Consider the following 22,950-nt stretch of genomic DNA (forward strand, 5'->3'; position numbering starts at 1 on the left):
GCCCAACCATCTAGCCTTGATGCCTAACTAGCTGGCCTTGATGCCCAACCAACTGAACCTGCTGGCCTTGATGCCCAGCGATCTGGCCTTGATGCCCAACTAGCTGGCCTTGATGCCCAACTAGCTGGCCTTGATGCCAAACCAGCTGAACCAGCTTGACTTGATGCCCAACCATCTGGGCCTTGATGCCCAACAAGCTGAATCAGCTTGACTTGATGCCCAACTTCCTGACCTTGATGCCCAACCATCTGAACTAGCTGAACCAGCTGGCCTTGATGCCCAACCATCTGGCCTTGATGCCCAACCAGCTGGCCTTGATGCCCAACCAGCTGAAACAGTTTGACTATGATGCTCAACCATCTGGCCTTGATGCCCAACCAGCTGAAACAGTTTGACTATGATGCCCAACCATCTGGCCTTGATGCCCAACCAGCTGAACCAGCTTGACTTGATGCCCAACCAGCTGGCCTTGATGCCCAACCAGCTTGCCTTGATGCCCAACCATCTGGCCTTGATGCCCAACCAGCTGAAACAGTTTGACTATGATGCCCAACCAGCTGAACCAGCTTGACTTGATGCCCAACCATCTGGCCTTGATGCCCACCAGCTGAAACAGTTTGACTATGATGCCCAACCAGCTGAACCAGCTTGACTTGATGCCCAACCATCTGGCCTTGATGCCCAACCATCTGGCCTTGATGCCCAACCAGCTGGCCTTGATGCCCAACCATCTAGCCTTGATGCCTAACTAGCTGGCCTTGATGCCCAACCAACTGAACCTGCTGGCCTTGATGCCCAGCGATCTGGCCTTGATGCCCAACTAGCTGGCCTTGATGCCAAACCAGCTGAATCAGCTTGACTTGATGCCCAACTTCCTGAACTTGATGCCCAACCATCTGAACCAGCTGAACCAGCTGGCCTTGATGCCCAACCATCTGGCCTTGATGCCCAACAAGCTGGCCTTGATGCCCAACCATCTGAACCAGCTGAACCAGCTGGCCTTGATGCCCAACCATCTGAACCAGCTGGCCTTGATGCCCAACCAGCTGAACCATCTGACGTTGATGCCCAGCCAGCTGAACCGGCTGGCATTGATGCCAACCAGCTGAACCAAATTGACTTGATGCCCAACCAATCTGCCAGTGTCCAAAAACAGATGTTCCCTATATTATTCCTTTACATTGAAGTTAATCTTGACCCTGAAAATGGTCCTGTACTGTGTATATTAATGTCTATCATAATAGCCAATGTTGTCTGTTTGTGCCATCACTGGCTGAAGCCTTCTCACTGAATATTTGGGTGTTGTATGAGTTTGCACTTACTGACTTCCCTTTTTCCAATGTGATCTATTCACCTCTGGTAAATTAATATGCAGGGTTGTGCCTTCAAGATAAAAAGCAAAATCTCAGTAAATCTTTAGTATGTTTATTGAAATGAGCTGAGGAAGCTCGAGACTAGTGTTCAATCATTCTGGGACAATAAATCAAATACTTGATACGAAAATTACATAGTGTAATCTGTTTAAATACAGTGGAATTGTTATGAACATGTTATACTGAGAGAAGCAGAATTTAAGTAATAAGCCTGTGGCTTGTGCATATCTGTAGTGAATTGTGCAATATCTCGTGGTATAACCACCTTCGGCTGCGGGTGTGGGGGTTATTGCTGTTATATTATACCAGTATATTGACAATTCCATAATACATGTACTAGTAAAAAAAGAGTTTACTTGCATTGAACATGAATATTTAAAAACATAATGTGTAGTTTTACACAGAATGCACACACAAAAATACACACGCAACACAGTTCAAATTAAATACAAATTTCTTTTATTCCTTGTGAAAACAAAACTTATCCACAGTGTATAGAACAGCGTAAACACAACAATTAGCATAACAAAAGATGACTTTCCTGACCTTTTACTGACCATGTCAACGCCATTTGAAATACAGGGTCATGTACAATTTTTATCATTGAAACAACGGATTTTCCATGTTTTCATTCCGTTTTTTTGTACAATTTTGACTGTAATTCGCCCATTAAAAGTACAGTTGTGAAATATACCGATTTTCTGACTTATCATACTAATTGTAACTATGGGTATTTGACGTACAGCGGTACTTTGTTTGACATAAATTCGAGACATGGCGGTACGTGGTTTGTGTATCATGTACGGCAACCGGCAAGGTGACCTCAGATTCAATATGAAGGAGCTTTCAAAATTACCTTCATCATCTCCTCTAATTTATTTAGCCCTAGTTGAGAATTACAATACTATATTCTGCATTATCCTGTGATCTTTGATACAGATGGCAATTACCCGAGTGCAATTTTACTGCAATTTTGTCAGCTAGAATTCGAACGCCGCTACGGGACACTGGTTGTTATTGGTAGCATATATTTTTGTCTTTGCCTCGTAGTTTTTTTTCATTTTTTTCGCCCTTCAATCCCTTAACCTCATCTAGTTGGTCACCAGTTAAACTTAAAGATCATGTTTTCTTTGTTGGAGGTTCACAATCCATTTCAAAGTCACAACACAGCGAACACAGCATTCTGGCATTCGTTTAGGCACTGTCCCCCACGGTGTTGATGGTCGGTGGTTTAGGTTTGTGTGGCGATAGCGATCACCCAATGACCAATGCTCACAACTTAGATCCCGCCATTAACAAAAGGCAATATTATGGTTATATAATTTTTCAGAGGTTTTTAATTTGGTAATTTTTCCAATATTTTTTCTAAACTTCAACCACTATATTTCCCTAAAAATCAAATACTGTCAGGGCTACATTTTGAGGGGAATTATTGTGGAGATACTGAAACAAACCAAGGTCCTGGTAATATACAAAGACCTGAATTAACAAAGAAGTCAAGTTGTTATTAAAGGTACATCAAGGTTTACTCAATGCAGTTTCTTGAGCATGTATACATGTATGAGACATGGGTCAATGGCAGTTATTGCATTTTTCACATTTTTTGATAGTTTGACTGTTTATTGTGGCCAGCATTACCAAATGCATAACACATTGGTGTCCTGTTGTTACCAAACAAGTATGGGGCCACATTGGGTGACGACTATGGCTGGTCCAGGCAGTGGTTTCATGCACAATCAACTTGCACACAGGTAGTGGTTTCATGCACAATCAGCTAGCATACAGGTGGTGGTTTCAGGCACAATCAGCTTGCATACAGGTGGTAGTTTCAAGCACAATCAGCTGGCATATAGGTAGTGGTTTCAGGCACAATCAGCTTGCATACAAGTGGTGGTTTCAGGCACAATCAGCTTGCATACAGATGGTGGTTTCAGGCACAATCAGCTTGCATACAGATGGTGGTTTCAGGCACAATCAGCTTGCATACAGATGGTGGTTTCAGGCACAATCAGCTAACATGCAGGTAGTGGTTTCAGGCACAATCAGCTTGCATACAGGTGGTGGTTTCAGGCACAATCAGCTGGCATACAGGTGGTGGTTTCAGGCACAATCAGCTTGCATACAGATGGTGGTTTCAGGCACAATCAGCTAGCATGCAGGTAGTGGTTTCAGGCACAATCAGCTGGCATATAGGTGGTGGTTTCAGGCACAATCAGCTTGCATACAAGTGGTGGTTTCAGGCACAATCAGCTTGCATACAAGTGGTGGTTTCAGGCACAATGAGCTAGCATACAGATGGTGATTCAGACAATCAGCTGGCATATAGGTAGTGGTTTCAGGCACAATCAGCTAGCATGCAGGTAGTGGTTTCAGGCACAATCAGCTTGCATACAGATGGTGGTTTCAGGCACAATCAGCTAGCATGCTGGTAGTGGTTTCAGGCACAATCAGTTGGCATACAAGTGGTGGAGTCAGACACAATCAGCTTGCATACAGATGGTGTTTCATGCACAATCAACTTGCATAAAGGTAGTGGTTTCAGGCACAATCAGCTAGCATGCAGGTAGTGGTTTCAGACACAATCAGCTGGCATATAGGTGGTGGTTTCAGGCACAATCAGTTGGCATACAAGTGGTGGATTCAGACACAATCAGCTTGCATACAGATGGTGTTTCATGCACAATCAACTTGCATACAGATAGTGGTTTCAGGCACAATCAGCTAGCATGCAGGTAGTGGTTTCTGGCACAATCAGCTGGCATATGGGTGGTGGTTTCAGGCACAATCAGCTAGCATACAAGTGGTGGTTTCAGGCACAATCAGCTTGCATACATATGGTGGTTTCAGGCACAATCAGCTAGCATACAGATGGTGGTTTCAGGCACAATCAGCTAGCATACAGGTGGTGGTTTCAGGCACAATCAGCTTGCATACAGGTGGTGGTTTCAGGCATAATCAGCTGGCATACAGGTGGTGGTTTCAGGCACAATCAGCTTGCATACAGATGGTGGTTTCAGGCACAATCAGCTTGCATACAGATGGTGGTTTCAGGCACAATCAGCTTGCATACAAGTGGTGGTTTCAGACACAATTAGCTGGCATACAGATAGTGATTCAGGCACAATCAGTTGGCATACAGATAGTGATTCAAGCACAATCAGTTGGCATACAGATAGTGATTCAGGCACAATCAGTTGGCATACAGATGGTGGTTTCAGACACAATCAGCTAGCATACAGATGGTAGTTTCAGGCACAATCAGCTGGCATACAGGTGGTGGTTTCAGACACAATCAGCTAGCATACAGATGGTGGTTTCAGGCACAATCAGAATACATACACATCAGACTCATGATCGGTAGACCCAAGTTCAAATCCTACCTTAGGCTGAATATTAAAAATGGTTGACGCCCTACCCTGGGTGAGTGTGCCACTGACTCAATGGGAAGGCCAATTTCACTGGCCGAGTTTCATTCACTAATGAATGCAACTTTGGGGGAACCTTGGTCAAGGTCTGCAGGTACTTGTGTTCAACTGAGCCAGGATAGTGCATTAAAATTGCCATTTGATAGGCAGATGGACGCACAGCCCTTTCATGTAGTCCCAAACATGAATATGACTTCTGTGGCAAAATGCACTAGCACTTGCAATTTGCACATACAAAAAAAAGTCAGGAGAGACAACAGAGAATTTTAATGTTCTGAACTGTCGCCTGGAACAAAAACGTATTTAAAAAAAAAGATGGCATACAATAAAATAAACATAATTAATTTACTCGTATTTGATATATTGAGGCTACCAACTTGAATACAACTTGAATTGAAAGTCTTGTTCTTATATATTTGAGTTGCATTCAATATCACGCTTCTCATACATTGAATAATTAGGTAAATTGTACGTCAACTGATTATGGATGCTGGTTATTGACCTCGTTCACTAGTAAAATTCTGCCTTCTGGTGCCTCTAGCACAAGAGAAGCTCACATCACAAATCATCTCCTGCCTGATATCTTGCAGCAATCTAGTTATTTGCAATGATGGATGCTAACTTGCATTAATTACTGGAGAGAAAGCAGGGTCAGTCTCGTAGAGGTGTTATTAATTGTCTTTGTTTAGACGCATTCCAAAAACGAGGACTTATAGGTCAATGAATACTCATTCATCTGTGAATACTGGCACATGGACGGATGAATGAGTACCTCACAACATACCCACACCAATATAGCTCAAACTTAATACTTACCTTTGCCATTTTATCAGACATGTATTTGTTTAATGATCTGATTCAAGATGGCCATTTTATGGCTAACATTGCATCAAAATCACACATTTGCATGAATGGATTTAGTTTAAACTTGGTACATGCATGCATGAACATAGTTGGTCTTAGATGCATATCATCTTATGTTTTCTGATCACTTTAATAATAGTTGATTCTCTGAAATGCCTGGACCAATCAAATTTGAACTTTGCACATACATCACACTTTGTATATTTTGCCTGGAACAATCAGTAATAAGACAACAATATCATCATTTGTGGAACAATATTTCAAATATTCAATAATAGATTTGGTACAAATTTGTTACATAGATTTGCCCGAGCTGTTAAAATATAGTAAGTTTTGAGAGACTGAATGCATGCATCATGTGTTCTCATAATGACTAGAGTGTTTTATGTCAGTACTTGTTAATAGTAGTAGGTATTGTTGATATATATGCAACATGGTATCCTGAAAATCATGCTGTGAAACGGATCTTTGAAGGAGATTCCTGGATTTTTTCAGTGTTTGACATGTGTCTGATATTGCAATTAGCAATGAATTGTGATTTACAAACAACATTTGACAGACTAATAATTAGTTACAACCATGCAACAGGGAGTAATAACGCTGACTGCATAGTCTGCAAGCCGACAGTTTATTGGGTTAAACTGTATCTAGTTGGAATATGGCAGACAACTAATCTGCATTTAATTTGAGTAAAGTAAATGTTTGATATAAAGACTGATCTATGATATTGAGCATATATTGGCACTATGCAATCTGACTGGGATGTTCTGTGAATAAATTATGATGCTGAGCTAAAACTAAAAAATTTTCAGAATAGAAAATGAACGAAACAAAAAAAAAATATAATCAAAAAACAATTATATAATGGTTGAAAAATTATTGATATTATAAAAAAACAAAAATGTAATCAAAAAAATTATATAAAATGGATTATATAATTAATACCATATACATATATAACTAATAAAAAATGATTTTTGCACTGATCTCATTTGATAGCTAATTAGTATCTGGCCTTCTGAATCTGAAATTAGTTAATTTTCAGAAAAAATAAAAAAAATGCTGTAATTCAAATTTGTTCTTGCCTACCAAATGCAAATGAGTATGCAATGTACATGGAATAACATTGCTTCATGGAAACCTATTGCCACAATGTTCTTGTTGATTGTACCTAGAGCTAGTAAGAATGACATGTGATCAATCATGACAGTGATGACGCACATACCTGACTGTTGCCATTCTTAATACTCTTGATAACATCAAAGGAAATTTAATTTTTATTTCAAATGAGAGTCAATTAATCCTACTGTGCACTTGGTATAGATGTACAATATTTGTGATATGTAAACAAATCAAAAGATAGCTTTCAAATCACAGTTGATTTGCTACCCTCAGTAAGAACTAATGACCTCAATATCAATATAAAGAGAATTCAGTGAGCAAAATCGATTAGGAATTATTGTTCGTGGAATGTATGATTTTTGATAATGTACAGGGTCCCATTTAAGTTACCAAAGAAATTAATAAGGAAGGCAAGTTATGATTGATGACTATTTTTATGGCACATGTATCTAAACATAGCTGTTTTATTCACAGTAGTTGTGTTTAAATAGCTCTTTAGCTCTGCGTCATAGATGACAGAGTAGACCTGTTCATCATATTGGTAATTGTCAACAATTACATTTCGTTATCTTTTTGAAAACTTACCAGCTCATTTGCTTTGATAGTTTTTATGTACATAACTTGGATGGACCTCCATCAGATTTGACAATATCTTTAATACTCAATTTTTAGTAAATATTCTTGTCATTTTCGGCTTGTTCTTGAAAAATACCTGCTCAATTGCTTTGATCTTGGTATGAGATTTTAACCAGCTGTTATCTCAATTAAATTGTGCATATTAATTTACTAATTAGCATAATTTTAGGATATTTTTTGTGTATCATATCCCTTATCTCAAATGCAACAAAACTTAAAATCCATTTTCAGTAGTTAAATGTTTTATAATCATTTGGAATTACGATTACTAATTAACTAGTTTGCCTACTAATTTGACCTGGTTTAGTTAGAACTGTACAGGACATTTTGATTTTGTGATGTGATTAGACAATCCATTGTGGTAAATCCAATTTTATGCTGTTGCAATAAGAAATAAACAGCCAATTGCTAAAACATACCGAAATCAGTACAATATTGATAAATTTCTGTGCATTTGTAAAATAACATTTTAAGAGAATTTGCAAGTCCAGCTCAGCAACGATAACAATAGCAAGAATTCATGACTGTGTTTTTACCACCACAGTGTTTTTAGTATTTTTTCCCACCACAGTTTTGTTTCCATCACAGCGTTTTTACCACCACCACCACCTCTGTGTATCCTTGCATCTGTGTGTCTGTGCATCCGTGTGTGCGTGCGTCTGGACCTGTATCTTAGACATGCCTTGACCAATTACATTCAAACTTCACACATACATCTTACATATGCACATCAATTTGTTTCACAATCTGATTGAAGATGGTCGAATGGCAGCCATTTTCCTACTGAAAAATCATTAAAATCAAGCATTTCTTGGCTGTTTACCGATGGATTTTGTTCAAACTTGGTACATACATTGGACATTATGGGACCTTGATTCACGCTATTTAGTTTTTCAGATAAGATTCAAAATGCCCGACTGCCAACCATTTTGTTCTAATGAATGTGGTTCTAGTTCCATATCTAATAATAATAATAATAATAATCTGATTAAGACCTGGCCATGGCTAAATAGCATTGGAGATATAGAAAGAAATATAAAGATAAACAAAAGTCAATTCACTAATCTGTCTGAAAGAAATATTAAAAATTTGATTGTAAAAAGTGACGAGATTCAATGGAAACAAAAAATGGCAGAGAAATCAAGTCTCGTTCAATATAGAAAATTTAAAACAAATTTAAAATATTGTGAGAAATATTTAAATTCTTTATCCAACTTCAAGGGCACCCAATTAAAATTCAAGTCAAGATCCTGCACTCTTGGTTTGGCATATGAGAAAAGGAAATGGGCAAACTTGGATAATAATGATTGTATCTGTCCATGTTGCAAAAAGGAACCTGAAACACTGGAGCATTTCATATTACATTGTGAATGTTTCTCAGCACAGAGAAAAACTCTAATGGAAGGGATTGAAATGCTCCTATGTAACAAAAATGAAATAAATTTACATAAAGACTTCATAGCAAACAAAGAAGTGCTATGTTTAATCCTGGGTGACAGTACAAGGCAGTATGATTCAGTCCTGTGTGACGAAATTGATACTTTTACAAAAAAATTCTTAGTTGATGCCATGGACAGTAGAAAGAAGTATACAGATAATATTTAATATTTTTCCAGTGTATTTCTTATATTTTAGTTTTCTTATTTTTTTTTTTGTTGTTGCTACTTTTAGATGTCTTTTGTTGTTGTTATATTTTGTTATCTTAGTTCATGTAACTTAATTTCTTTTTTTTATCAAAAGTTTTTTTTTTTTTTTTTTTTTTTAATAAGTCTTTGAGTGAAATGTATTTTTTATTTGGTGCAGCTCCTAGTTTACATAGTGAGCCCCTGTTACAAAAGGGAAGCAATAAATAAATAAATAAATAAATAAATATCTCTGACATGCTTTAACTGATTATATTCAAATTTAAAATATTCATTATGAACAAGTACTTGTACTACTGTAAAATACTTGGAAATGATTTTCGATATTTTCGCTGAAGGAATGATTAAGTGAAAATAAAATCCAGTTGATATCCCTATATTTTATATTTTCTAATACATACAAAACACCCAAAAAGTAGTTTCAGCGAAAAATTAATTCCATCTAAAATAAAGTATTCTACAGTACATGTATATTACTATAAACAAAACTACATAAATTGGATTTGATAACTAACAGGGACTGTGCCATGCATGGCTTGTTATTTAACATGTTGAACTTTTTTATACAAGGTAGGACATTTTTGTTATAATACATTTTTTTTTTGTAGTCCTAGGACAATTTATGAGATAAGTTTATTTGACTTGAGAAAATGAGTCAGACGCGCAAACATTTAGTGTATTGCATATAAAGTCTTACAATGGAGCATTCTGATTGGTGGAGAAGCACTAAATGTGTTTTGATTATTATTCCCATCTTTCAATTCAAACTAAAATTATTATTTCAACATTTTCTGCATAATTTTCTTTTCAATTTTTTTGCAACAATTGTGGTTTAAACAATTAGTAATGTGATTCCAAACTTTCTTCATCTTCATGCTCAATCCTTGCTTTTCACCTAGATTCTTTTTTCCCAGATAGGTGCTTGAACCAAATATGACATCTATGGTCATTAATATTCAAAATGTTTGTATGATGGCAACCTATTGATGAAAAATGGAAACAATCACTGTTAAAGCTACATATTGTCAACCAGCATGCATAGATCTTTATGGAGTAACCCATAACCAAACAAAAAATTATGTAAATTAGCCTCATTGTGAGAAAATTATGTAAATTAGCCTTGTTGTAAAGAACTTATATGTAAATTACCCTTATTGTCTGGAAAATTGCTTTGAAAATCTTGCATAGCAGTGATATTTATTATAAAAAAAAAATTGTCTGCAGCCAAACCACACTGGAAAAAATTCACACTGAATTTGTGGTTAACAGATTGTATTTTCTCTTTCATTTAAGCTGTTTGTGGTGGCTCTCAGTGAGTGATGTGTTAAAACATTGTATTCATGCTTCATTGAAAGTCTGACAAATATATGCAGCAATAGTGTCAACATACAAAGCCATGTTCTTGTGAATTGCCATTAGTTTGACATTTTTATGAAGCTAGCTCATTTGCATAATACATTGCTTGTGATTCCATTTGATAGGTCAAAAACATATTTCAGGGCCAGATGGAATTAAATATCAAAACTAATTCAGTTTATTTAAAAGGCTAGGTTTTAAAATTATTCATCAATTATTTTTAAAGCCTGTCCTACCCTTTAATTCTCTCAGTACTTTCACCATAACAGAATCTTTTCTGTGATTGTTCTTTTTCAGCCTCTTTGTCACCATGACACACTACCTGAAGGAGTGATTCCATGGTTAAGTAATCTAACAGGATCTATTGTATCTGTGGAATGGGGATATGGCAAGGTAGGGATTTCAGTCTTAATTTAACAGACACACTATACATGTGAACCAGACACACTATATATGTGAACCAGACATACTGGTCTTAATTTAACAGACACACTATATATGTGAACCAAACACACTATATATGTGAACCAGACATACTGGTCTTAATTTAACAGACACACTATATATGTGAACCAGACACACTATATATGTGAACCAGAACCGTATCAGACTTGGTCACCTAATTCAGCAGTATAAAATCTTTCCTTAGTGTGAATAACATATTTCCTATGTGAAAATATCATGCAAAAATTGAGAAATAGTAGTCAAAATCTGATAAACAATTTTGACTGTTTCTACTTTACTTATTACTGGTTATTATTACTGGTCACTGGCCCGAGGGGGAATATGCGTTGTTGTACCAACACTTGTTAATGAAGTAAATCAATATCATTGGTAATGTATCTCCCAAATCCCATGGGAATGACTGGGTTTCAATGTGTCAACTCATGGAGAGAATTGTTGCACAGTCTAATACAAATTTGCAAGCATACCAATAAAATACATAAATTATCTGAACAGAAAACAAGATGTCAGATAATTGATATAAGCACTCTTATGAATAACCCTTTGGGTGCCAATCTTTTGATCAAGATCTGAAACCAATAGAAAATTATGTCTGTTTAGACCAAAGTTATTAAAACAAAAATAATTCGAAAGTACATAAGCGGCAAAACGTTGTATTCACATTTTGAAAGAAAAATTGTACTCAAACATATGTATTTTGTATTTGACAAAACATTTGTTTATTGAAGTATAATTGTATATAAATTTTGAAAATCAAAATTCACAGGAATTTGATTCAGCTATTAGAACACAATTATACGCTTTATAAGACAATTTAAATCCCACTTCAAAGACAAAGATTGCAGTGTTTGAAGATGTAGATTCTCAGGAGGCAACTGTACTGTTGACTTCTCTTTCCAGTGGAAACTATTTTTAGATACATGATACATGAACTATCTTAATAGAAAACAAAATTTCAGATAATTATGAATAACCCTTTTGGCTGAAGTTGATTTGCGTACAAATCAGAGCTTGCAAAATGATATCCTAGAGGGTATTTTTTTACTTTTCAAATAATACAGTAATCGCACAATGAATATAAATATAATATAAAGAGGAAGTTCATTTTTGTCTCAGTAAATCATACAAAATACTTGGACAAAAAGCATTTTAAAATTTTCTGTTATCTTGTATGATGTTTATGGTAAGTCTAAATGCAGCACTTTTTTTCTCTGAGATGAGGCATTTGTTTTTATACTGAGATATTTGAATTACTTTGAATAAAACTGGAAATTATCTTCCTCAAAATAATTAAACAAATTAATAGACACCAATGTTTTTGTAAGATATTTATATTAATTAAGGACTTTTGGTAGACTGCTTTCTGACTGCGGTTTCAATCCTAAAACTTGTTTGTATTCAAAATTAATGATGACAATGCATATTCATATTGAAATAAAATATGGTAATTTAAAAGGAAATAATATTATGTGATAAAGGGCAAGGTCACCAGGGTTCAACTATGTTTATTATGCATGCTTGCTGGTATGATAGATTGTTTTAATATCAGCAACCACTTGTCATTAATAATTATACAAATAGTTTAGTGAGGGAAGCAGCAATGCAAAGGATTCAGCAAGACAAAGGATAGCGAAATGTAGACAATTTTATAATGTTTTTTGATATTTTTAAAAGATGATTCACTATGTCAGTCTGGTTAAAATTACATGAAGTTAAATCTTTATTGCATCATTAGAAAAAACATTTTCTTTTGTTGGTTAATAGCAATACGATAGTGAATGGAAAAGTTAAAAAAAAGAACAGAATGTCAATATAGCAAATCATTAAATGAAAGAACTGTGAATAAAATCACCCTCTGAACGTGTGTCTGTGTGCATCTGTGTGTGTGTGTGTCTGACTCTTTGTCTTAGACCTGCCTGGGCCGATTACATATCAAACTTCACACATGCATCATACGTAATATTATACATATCTACATCAATTTGTTTCATGATCTGATTCAAGATGGTCAAATGGTGGCCATTTTTGTGCTGAAAAAACATCGAATTCAAGCATTTCTGGCATTCCGGAATGTGATCTTGGCTGCTTACAAATGGATCTTGTTCAAACTTGGTAAATACATTGTACATCATTATGGGACCTTTAAGTCATTTTGTTTTTCAGATCGGATTCAAAATGGCTGACTGGTGGCCATTTTGTTTTAATGAATGCGGTTTTTGATCCATTTCTCTGACATGCTTTGACTGATCATGTTCAAATTTTATATATTCATTATACATCATGTCGTAGATATACAGATTTATTTGTTTGACGATTTGATGCTGAATGGTGGCCATTTTTGTGCTAACAAATTATCAAAAATCATACATTTCTTTCATTCTGGAACCTGATCTTGATTGTTTATGGTTAGATTTTGTTCAAACTTGGTGTCTGATGCAGATCATTTTGTTTTTCATAATGGATTAAAAAATGGCTGACTGGTGGCCATTTTGTTTTAATGAGTGCAGTTCTAGAGCCATATCTCTGACATGCTTTGACTGATTATGTTCAAATTTTATATATTCATTATGCGTCTTGTCATATTTATACACATGTATATTAGTTTGATGATCTGATTCAAAATGACCGATTCCTTGTCAATTTTTTTTAATTAATGCTGTTCCAGAGCAATATCTCTTGATACATACAAGTACTTGTTTGACAATGGTATACAAGATGACTGAATGTCAATCATTTTATTGTTAAAACTATAAACAAAACTATATATCTTAAATTTGATAACTAATTGGGACTGTGCCCTGCATAGCTTGTTATCACTACTTTTCATTAAATACATTTTTGAAGATTAATAATTAATTAATATTGTTTTTTTTGGGGAATATAATATTGGAAAGAAACTTCTTTCAGTGGTTTGAATTTTTTGGACATTTCAACTTCATCTTCTATGTACTTGTCAATGAACAAAACTTATCTTACAGATTTTTTTGCATGCGTCTTTGATGGCTAATAAGCTGTCATCACATTTTTCTGAGTCTAGTTACAGGAATTCTTTGTTTTGAATTTAACACATTCAAATGTTAAAGCAGCTATGGGATCTAGAGTATGAATTTACAAAACACTGCATTGTGATTATTCTGGACTTTTCTGTACAAGGCATTTACAGTGATTAATCCAAAGTTACAGATTCTAGTAGTAGCTGTAATACATGGAGTTCTTATCCAGACACAGTCCAAAAACAAGGACTTATAGATTGATCTCCATGCATCTGTCTGTTTGTCCATTTGGACCCGTATCTCAAACATGCCTCACATTCAAACTTTACACAGGTGTAATATATCTTGGCATACATATTTGTTTCATGAACTGGTTAAATATGGCCACCAGTTGGCCATTTGCTAAACATTCATCAAAATCAAGCATTTGTGCCAATCTGAAACTGGATGTCAGCCCTGTATGAATGAATTTCCTTTAAACGTGCTACAAACATTATTGGACCCTGATGTACATCCTTTTGTTTCCCTTATTGGATTAAAAAAACTGGCGGCCATTTTGTTTTAATGAATGGGTTTCCAGAGCTACATATATCTCAGACATTCCCTGACCATTCATGTTCAAACTTTATCTATGCATCATATGTCTTTTTGCACATATGCATACATTTGAAAATCTGATTCAAAATGGCTGAATAGTGGCTATTTTGGGGGGTTAAAATTCATCAAAATCAAGCATTTATGTGATTTTGGATTTGGATCTTGGTCGTACACATCAGATTTAAAATGGACGACTGGTTCCTATTTTGTTTTTGTTTTGTTTATACATGTATATCAAATAAAATATGCATTTTTACACACAATAACCACAAAAAAATCTAATGTATAGCCGTGATGTAACGCAATGTTCCATTATGAACAATGGCATGTTATGGCAATTACCATCAAGAACCCAATAATACAACAAGACGATTGAATAATTGTGTTTAGTAGTATGATGTCTTGAGAATGAGAGATTGTAAGATTTGTAGCAATCAGTATACTTTCACTCATTACAATGTATGTATGGAGTAGTTGAATTTTATGTCATAATGCAAGGGAACAAAAATTCTGCAGTTTAGTTTTACCCACCTGATAATTTTTACAGAATTAATAGTTTTATTGGTGGAAAGTACAATGACAGAATATGATTGTGTCTACAATTTGTGCTCATTTCTAGAAATTCATGTTATTAAAATCTGCTTTATAATGAGACAAGCATATGATCTGTTGGGAATTTTAACTTGAATATTAAAGGTTAAAGTTGTGGAAATTGTAATCTGATTGATATGTGAATAGCGTCTGATGATCACACACATAACGACTCAATATATTTTGTAATAGCATTTAGAAGGTTCAAGGTAATGCTAGTGTTTGTTGTGCTCTAAGAGGATTACATCTGTCAAATCTTTATGAGACTGAATCGCTGGATTTGCAATAATGTATAGCACATTCACATTTGACAGGAAAAATACAATGATTTAAATTTACTAATAGACTATCTATGTAACTCAAGTGAAGGATTGTTTAGAAAACATAAACTGAAATGTAAATACTCTATATTTCAAAAATTACAATAAAATAAAATTGTTGTTGATTGGCTAAAGTGAATATGATTTCAAATTTTCTGTTGACTTATTTAAGTAAATATGGTGTATAATTAATGTTGTAGGTCACTGTGGTAAAATTAAAGTGAACATACTGCAATTGAAGACACCCTCAGTGAAATTAATGTGAACATACTGCAATTGAAGACACCCATAGTGATATATTCTATTACCAATCAGCAAGTGATATATTCTATTGACCAATCAATAAGTGATATATACTGTTGACCAATCAGCAAGTGATATATTCTATTACCAATCAGCAAGTGATATATTCTATTGACCAATCAATAAGTGATATATACTGTTGACCAATCAGCAAGTGATATATTCTATTACCAATCAGCAAGTGATATATTCTATTGACCAATCAATAAGTGATATATACTGTTGACCAATCAACAAGTGATATATTCTATTGGCCAATCAGCAAGTGATATATTCTATTGACCAATCAGCAAATAATATATTCTATTGACCAATCAATAAGTGATATATACTGTTGACCAATCAACAAGTGATATATTCTATTACCAATCAGCAAGTGATATATTCTATTGACCAATCAATAAGTGATATATACTGTTGACCAATCAACAAGTGATATATTCTATTGGCCAATCAGCAAGTGATATATTCTATTGACCAATCAGCAAATAATATATTCTATTGACCAATCAATAAGTGATATATACTGTTGACCAATCAACAAGTGATATATTCTATTACCAATCAGCAAGTGATATATTCTATTGACCAATCAATAAGTGATATATACTGTTGACCAATCAACAAGTGATATATTCTATTGGCCAATCAGCAAGTGATATATTCTATTGACCAATCAGCAAATAATATATTCTATTGACCAATCAATAAGTGATATATACTGTTGACCAATCAGCAAGTGATATATTCTATTGACCAATCAGCAAGTGATATATTCTATTGACCAATCAATAAGTGATATATACTGTTGACCAATCAACAAGTGATATATTCTATTGGCCAATCAGCAAGTGATATATTCTATTGACCAATCAGCAAGTGATATATTCTATTGACCAATCAATAAGTGATATATACTGTTGACCAATCAACAAGTGATATATTCTATTGGCCAATCAGCAAGTGATATATTCTATTGACCAATCAGCAAGTGATATATTCTATTGACCAATCAATAAGTGATATATACTGTTGACCAATCAGCAAGTGATATATTCTATTACCAATCAGCAAGTGATATATTCTATTGACCAATCAATAAGTGATATATTCTATTGACCAATCAATAAGTGATATATACTGTTGACCAATCAGCAAGTGATATATTCTATTGACCAATCAGCAAGTGATATATTCTATTGACCAATCAATAAGTGATATATACTGTTGACCAATCAACAAGTGATATATTCTATTGGCCAATCAGCAAGTGATATATTCTCTTGACCAATCAGCAAATAATATATTCTATTGACCAATCAATAAGTGATATATACTGTTGACCAATCAGCAAGTGATATATTCTATTGACCAATCAGCAAGTGATATATTCTATTGACCAATCAATAAGTGATATATACTGTTGACCAATCAGCAAGTGATATATTCTATTGACCAATCAGCAAGTGATATATTCTATTGACCAATCAGCAAGTGATATATTCTATTGACCAATCAGCAAATAGTATATTCTATTGACCAATCAGCAAATAATATATTCTATTGACCAATCAATAAGTGATATATACTGTTGACCAATCAGCAAGTGATATATTCTATTGACCAATCAGCAAATAATATATTCTATTGACCAATCAGCAAATAATATATTCTATTGACCAATCAGCAAGTGATATATTCTATTGACCAATCAGCAAATAATACATGTGGTATTAATAATGCCAACTTACAATTTGTTCTCCATGCATGTGATTTGGTCACCTGTGACTTAGCTGTTCATTGAATATTTTTAAAATTCATGTACCGTATATTCAATTTTTGTCGAACATTATTTCATGTCTGGTACTATCATTTGCAAGGTACATGTAGTTGTGTTATGTTATTCTATTAGCTTGAAGAATACAGTTTCAATGTTAAATGCTTGTTGTCTCCATGGCAACATATGTTTCTGTTATATGGATGAAAAAAGAGATTAAATTTAGCTGTGTGAGATTTGTGAAGGATATTGTGTTTGTTGCCTTCGCACCTGTGACAGATGCATATATTGAATAAAAGACACTCATACTGACATATCCCTAACTAATTCACTTTTTAGAATCACAATCAGCTTATGAGATTTGTTTTGACTCTTGGCATGTAGTCTTCTACGTATGTAATCAGAATATTAATGTTAACACATTGCTGTACTCTGTCCCTATGTTATAGTGTTAGGGTTAACACATTGCTGTATTCTGTCCCTATGTTATAGTGTTAGGGTTAACATATTGCTGTACTCTGCCCTATGTTATAGTGTTAGGGTTAACACATTGCTGTACTCTGTCCCTATGTTATAGTGTTAGGTTTAACACATTGCTGTACTCTGTCCCTATGTTATAGTGTTAGGTTTAACACATTGCTGTACTCTGTCCCTATGTTATAGTGATAGGGTTAACACATTGCTGTACTCAGTCCCTATGTTATAGTGATAGGGTTAACACATTGCTGTACTCAGTCCCTATGTTATAGTGATAGGGTTAACACATTGCTGTACTCTGTCCCTATATTATAGTGTTAGGGTTAACACATTGCTGTACTCTGTCCCTTTGTTATAGTCTTAGGGTTAACACATTGCTGTACTCAGTCCCTATGTTATAGTGTTAGGGTTAACACATTGCTGTACTCTGTCCCTATGTTATAGTCTTAGGGTTAACACATTGCTGTACTCTGTCCCTATGTTATAGTGTTAGGGTTAACACATTGCTGTACTCTGTCCCTATGTTATAGTGTTAGGTTTAACACATTGCTGTACTCAGTCCCTATGTTATAGTCTTAGGGTTAACACATTGCTGTACTCAGTCCCTATGTTATAGTGTTAGGGTTAACATATTGCTGTACTCTATCTCTCTGTTATAGTCTTAGGGTTAACACATTGCTGTACTCTGTCCCTATGTTATAGTGTTAGGTTTAACACATTGCTGTACTCTGTCCCTATGTTATAGTGATAGGGTTAACACATTGCTGTACTCTGTCCCTATGTTATAGTGTTAGGTTTAACACATTGCTTTACTCTGTCCCTATGTTATAGTGTTAGGTTTAACACATTGCTGTACTCTGTCCCTATGTTATAGTGTTAGGGTTAACATATTGCTGTACTCTGCCCTATGTTATAGTGTTAGGTTTAACACATTGCTGTACTCTGTTCCTATGTTATAGTGTTAGGTTTAACACATTGCTGTACTCTGTCCCTATGTTATAGTGTTAGGGTTAACACATTGCTGTACTTTGTCCCTATGTTATAGTGTTAGGTTTAACACATTGCTTTACTCTGTCCCTATGTTATAGTGTTAGGTTTAACACATTGCTGTACTCTGTCCCTGTGTTATAGTGTTAGGGTTAACATATTGCTGTACTCTGTCCCTATGTTATAGTGTTAGGTTTAACACATTGCTGTACTCTGTCCCTATGTTATAGTGTTAGGTTTAACACATTGCTGTACTCTGTCCCTATGTTATAGTGTTAGGTTTAACACATTGCTGTACTCTGTCCCTATGTTATAGTGATAGGGTTAACACATTGCTGTACTCAGTCCCTATGTTATAGTGATAGGGTTAACACATTGCTGTACTCAGTCCCTATGTTATAGTGATAGGGTTAACACATTGCTGTACTCTGTCCCTATATTATAGTGTTAGGGTTAACACATTGCTGTACTCTGTCCCTTTGTTATAGTCTTAGGGTTAACACATTGCTGTACTCAGTCCCTATGTTATAGTGTTAGGGTTAACACATTGCTGTACTCTGTCCCTATGTTATAGTCTTAGGGTTAACACATTGCTGTACTCTGTCCCTATGTTATAGTGTTAGGGTTAACACATTGCTGTACTCTGTCCCTATGTTATAGTGTTAGGTTTAACACATTGCTGTACTCAGTCCCTATGTTATAGTCTTAGGGTTAACACATTGCTGTACTCAGTCCCTATGTTATAGTGTTAGGGTTAACATATTGCTGTACTCTATCTCTCTGTTATAGTCTTAGGGTTAACACATTGCTGTACTCTGTCCCTATGTTATAGTGTTAGGTTTAACACATTGCTGTACTCTGTCCCTATGTTATAGTGATAGGGTTAACACATTGCTGTACTCTGTCCCTATGTTATAGTGTTAGGTTTAACACATTGCTTTACTCTGTCCCTATGTTATAGTGTTAGGTTTAACACATTGCTGTACTCTGTCCCTATGTTATAGTCTTAGGGTTAACACATTGCTGTACTCAGTCCCTATGTTATAGTGTTAGGGTTAACACATTGCTGTACTCTGTCCCTATGTTATAGTCTTAGGGTTAACACATTGCTGTACTCTGTCCCTATGTTATAGTGTTAGGGTTAACACATTGCTGTACTCTGTCCCTATGTTATAGTGTTAGGTTTAACACATTGCTGTACTCAGTCCCTATGTTATAGTCTTAGGGTTAACACATTGCTGTACTCAGTCCCTATGTTATAGTGTTAGGGTTAACATATTGCTGTACTCTATCTCTCTGTTATAGTCTTAGGGTTAACACATTGCTGTACTCTGTCCCTATGTTATAGTGTTAGGTTTAACACATTGCTGTACTCTGTCCCTATGTTATAGTGATAGGGTTAACACATTGCTGTACTCTGTCCCTATGTTATAGTGTTAGGTTTAACACATTGCTTTACTCTGTCCCTATGTTATAGTGTTAGGTTTAACACATTGCTGTACTCTGTCCCTATGTTATAGTGTTAGGGTTAACATATTGCTGTACTCTGCCCTATGTTATAGTGTTAGGTTTAACACATTGCTGTACTCTGTTCCTATGTTATAGTGTTAGGTTTAACACATTGCTGTACTCTGTCCCTATGTTATAGTGTTAGGGTTAACACATTGCTGTACTTTGTCCCTATGTTATAGTGTTAGGTTTAACACATTGCTTTACTCTGTCCCTATGTTATAGTGTTAGGTTTAACACATTGCTGTACTCTGTCCCTGTGTTATAGTGTTAGGGTTAACATATTGCTGTACTCTGTCCCTATGTTATAGTGTTAGGTTTAACACATTGCTGTACTCTGTCCCTATGTTATAGTGTTAGGTTTAACACATTGCTGTACTCTGTCCCTATGCTATAGTGTTAGGGTTAACATATTGCTGTACTCTGTCCCTATGTTATAGTGTTAGGGTTAACACATTGCTGTACTCTGTCCCTATGTTATAGTGTTAGGTTTAACACATTGCTGTACTCTGTCCCTATGTTGTAGTGTTAGGGTTAACACATTCCTGTATTCTGTCCCTATGTTATAGTGTTAGGTTTAACACATTGCTGTACTCTGTCCCTTTGTTATAGTGTTAGTGTTAACACATTGCTGTACTCTGTCCCTATGTTATAGTGTTAGGGTTAACACATTGCTGTACTCTGTCCCTATGTAATAGTGTTAGGTTTAACACATTGCTGTACCCTGTCCCTATGTTATAGTGTTAGGTTTAACACATTCCTGTATTCTGTCCCTATGTTATAGTGTTAGGTTTAACACATTGCTGTACTCTGTCCCTTTGTTATAGTGTTAGGGTTAACACATTGCTGTACTCTGTCCCTATGTAATAGTGTTAGGTTTAACACATTGCTGTACCCTGTCCCTATGTTATAGTGTTAGGTTTAACACATTCCTGTATTCTGTCCCTATGTTATAGTGTTAGGTTTAACACATTGCTGTACTCTGTCCCTTTGTTATAGTGTTAGGGTTAACACATTGCTGTACTCTGTCCCTATGTTATAGTGTTAGGGTTAACACATTGCTGTACTCTGTCCCTATGTAATAGTGTTAGGTTTAACACATTGCTGTACTCTGTCCCTATGTTATAGTGTTAGGGTGAACACATTGCTGTACTCTGTCCCTATGTTATAGTGTTGGGTTTAACACATTGCTGTACTCTGTCCCTATGTTATAGTGTTAGGGTTAACACATTGCTGTTCTCTGTCCCTATGTTATAGTGTTAGGGTTAACACATTGCTGTACTCTGTCCCTATGTTATAGTGTTAGGTTTAACACATTGCTGTACTCTGTCCCTATGTTATAGTGATAGGGTTAACACATTGCTGTACTCTGTCCCTATGTTATAGTGTTAGGGTTAACATATTGATGTACTCTATCTCTCTGTTATAGTCTTAGAGTTAACATATTGCTGTATTCTGTCCCTATGTTATAGTGTTAGGGTTAACACATTGCTGTACTCTGTCCCTATGTTATAGTGTTAGGGTTAACACATTGCTGTACTCTGTCCCTATGTTATAGTGTTAGGGTTAACACATTGCTGTACTCTGTCCCTATGTTATAGTGTTAGGTTTAACACATTGCTGTACTCTGTGCCTTTGTTATAGTGTTAGGGTTAACACATTGATGTACTCTGTCCCTATGTTATAGTGTTAGGGTTAACACATTGCTGTACTCTGTCCCTATGTTATAGTGTTAGGGTTAACACATTGCTGTACTCTGTCCCTATGTTATAGTGTTAGGTTTAACACATTGCTGTACTCTGTTCCTTTGTTATTGTGTTAGGGTTAACACATTGCTGTACTCTGTCCCTATGTTATAGTGTTAGGGTTAACACATTGCTGTACTCTGTCCCTATGTTATAGTGATAGGGTTAACACATTGCTGTACTCTGTCCCTATGTTATAGTGTTAGGTTTAACACATTGCTTTACTCTGTCCCTATGTTATAGTGTTAGGTTTAACACATTGCTGTACTCTGTCCCTATGTTATAGTGTTAGGGTTAACATATTGCTGTACTCTGCCCTATGTTATAGTGTTAGGTTTAACACATTGCTGTACTCTGTTCCTATGTTATAGTGTTAGGTTTAACACATTGCTGTACTCTGTCCCTATGTTATAGTGTTAGGGTTAACACATTGCTGTACTTTGTCCCTATGTTATAGTGTTAGGTTTAACACATTGCTTTACTCTGTCCCTATGTTATAGTGTTAGGTTTAACACATTGCTGTACTCTGTCCCTGTGTTATAGTGTTAGGGTTAACATATTGCTGTACTCTGTCCCTATGTTATAGTGTTAGGTTTAACACATTGCTGTACTCTGTCCCTATGTTATAGTGTTAGGTTTAACACATTGCTGTACTCTGTCCCTATGTTATAGTGTTAGGGTTAACATATTGCTGTACTCTGTCCCTATGTTATAGTGTTAGGGTTAACACATTGCTGTACTCTGTCCCTATGTTATAGTGTTAGGTT

The 22,950-nt window shown here is 35.4% G+C and overlaps 1 protein-coding gene across 2 annotated transcripts in view; it reads left to right on the forward strand.

Annotated features, from left to right (window-relative positions):
* Positions 1–22,950, forward strand: part of LOC144350125 (uncharacterized) — a 220,638-nt gene that overhangs the window by 13,799 nt on the left and 183,889 nt on the right. For both annotated transcript variants that reach the window (XM_085502679.1, XM_085502684.1), the window contains exon 2: positions 10,717–10,812. In XM_085502679.1, the coding sequence (XP_085358805.1) occupies positions 10,717–10,812 (96 nt within the window). The remainder of the gene's footprint in view (positions 1–10,716; positions 10,813–22,950) is intronic.

Source organism: Saccoglossus kowalevskii, chromosome 1 (genome assembly GCF_978046115.1).
Source record: "Saccoglossus kowalevskii chromosome 1, keSacKowa6.1, whole genome shotgun sequence".
Taxonomy (NCBI): Eukaryota; Metazoa; Hemichordata; class Enteropneusta; family Harrimaniidae; genus Saccoglossus; species Saccoglossus kowalevskii.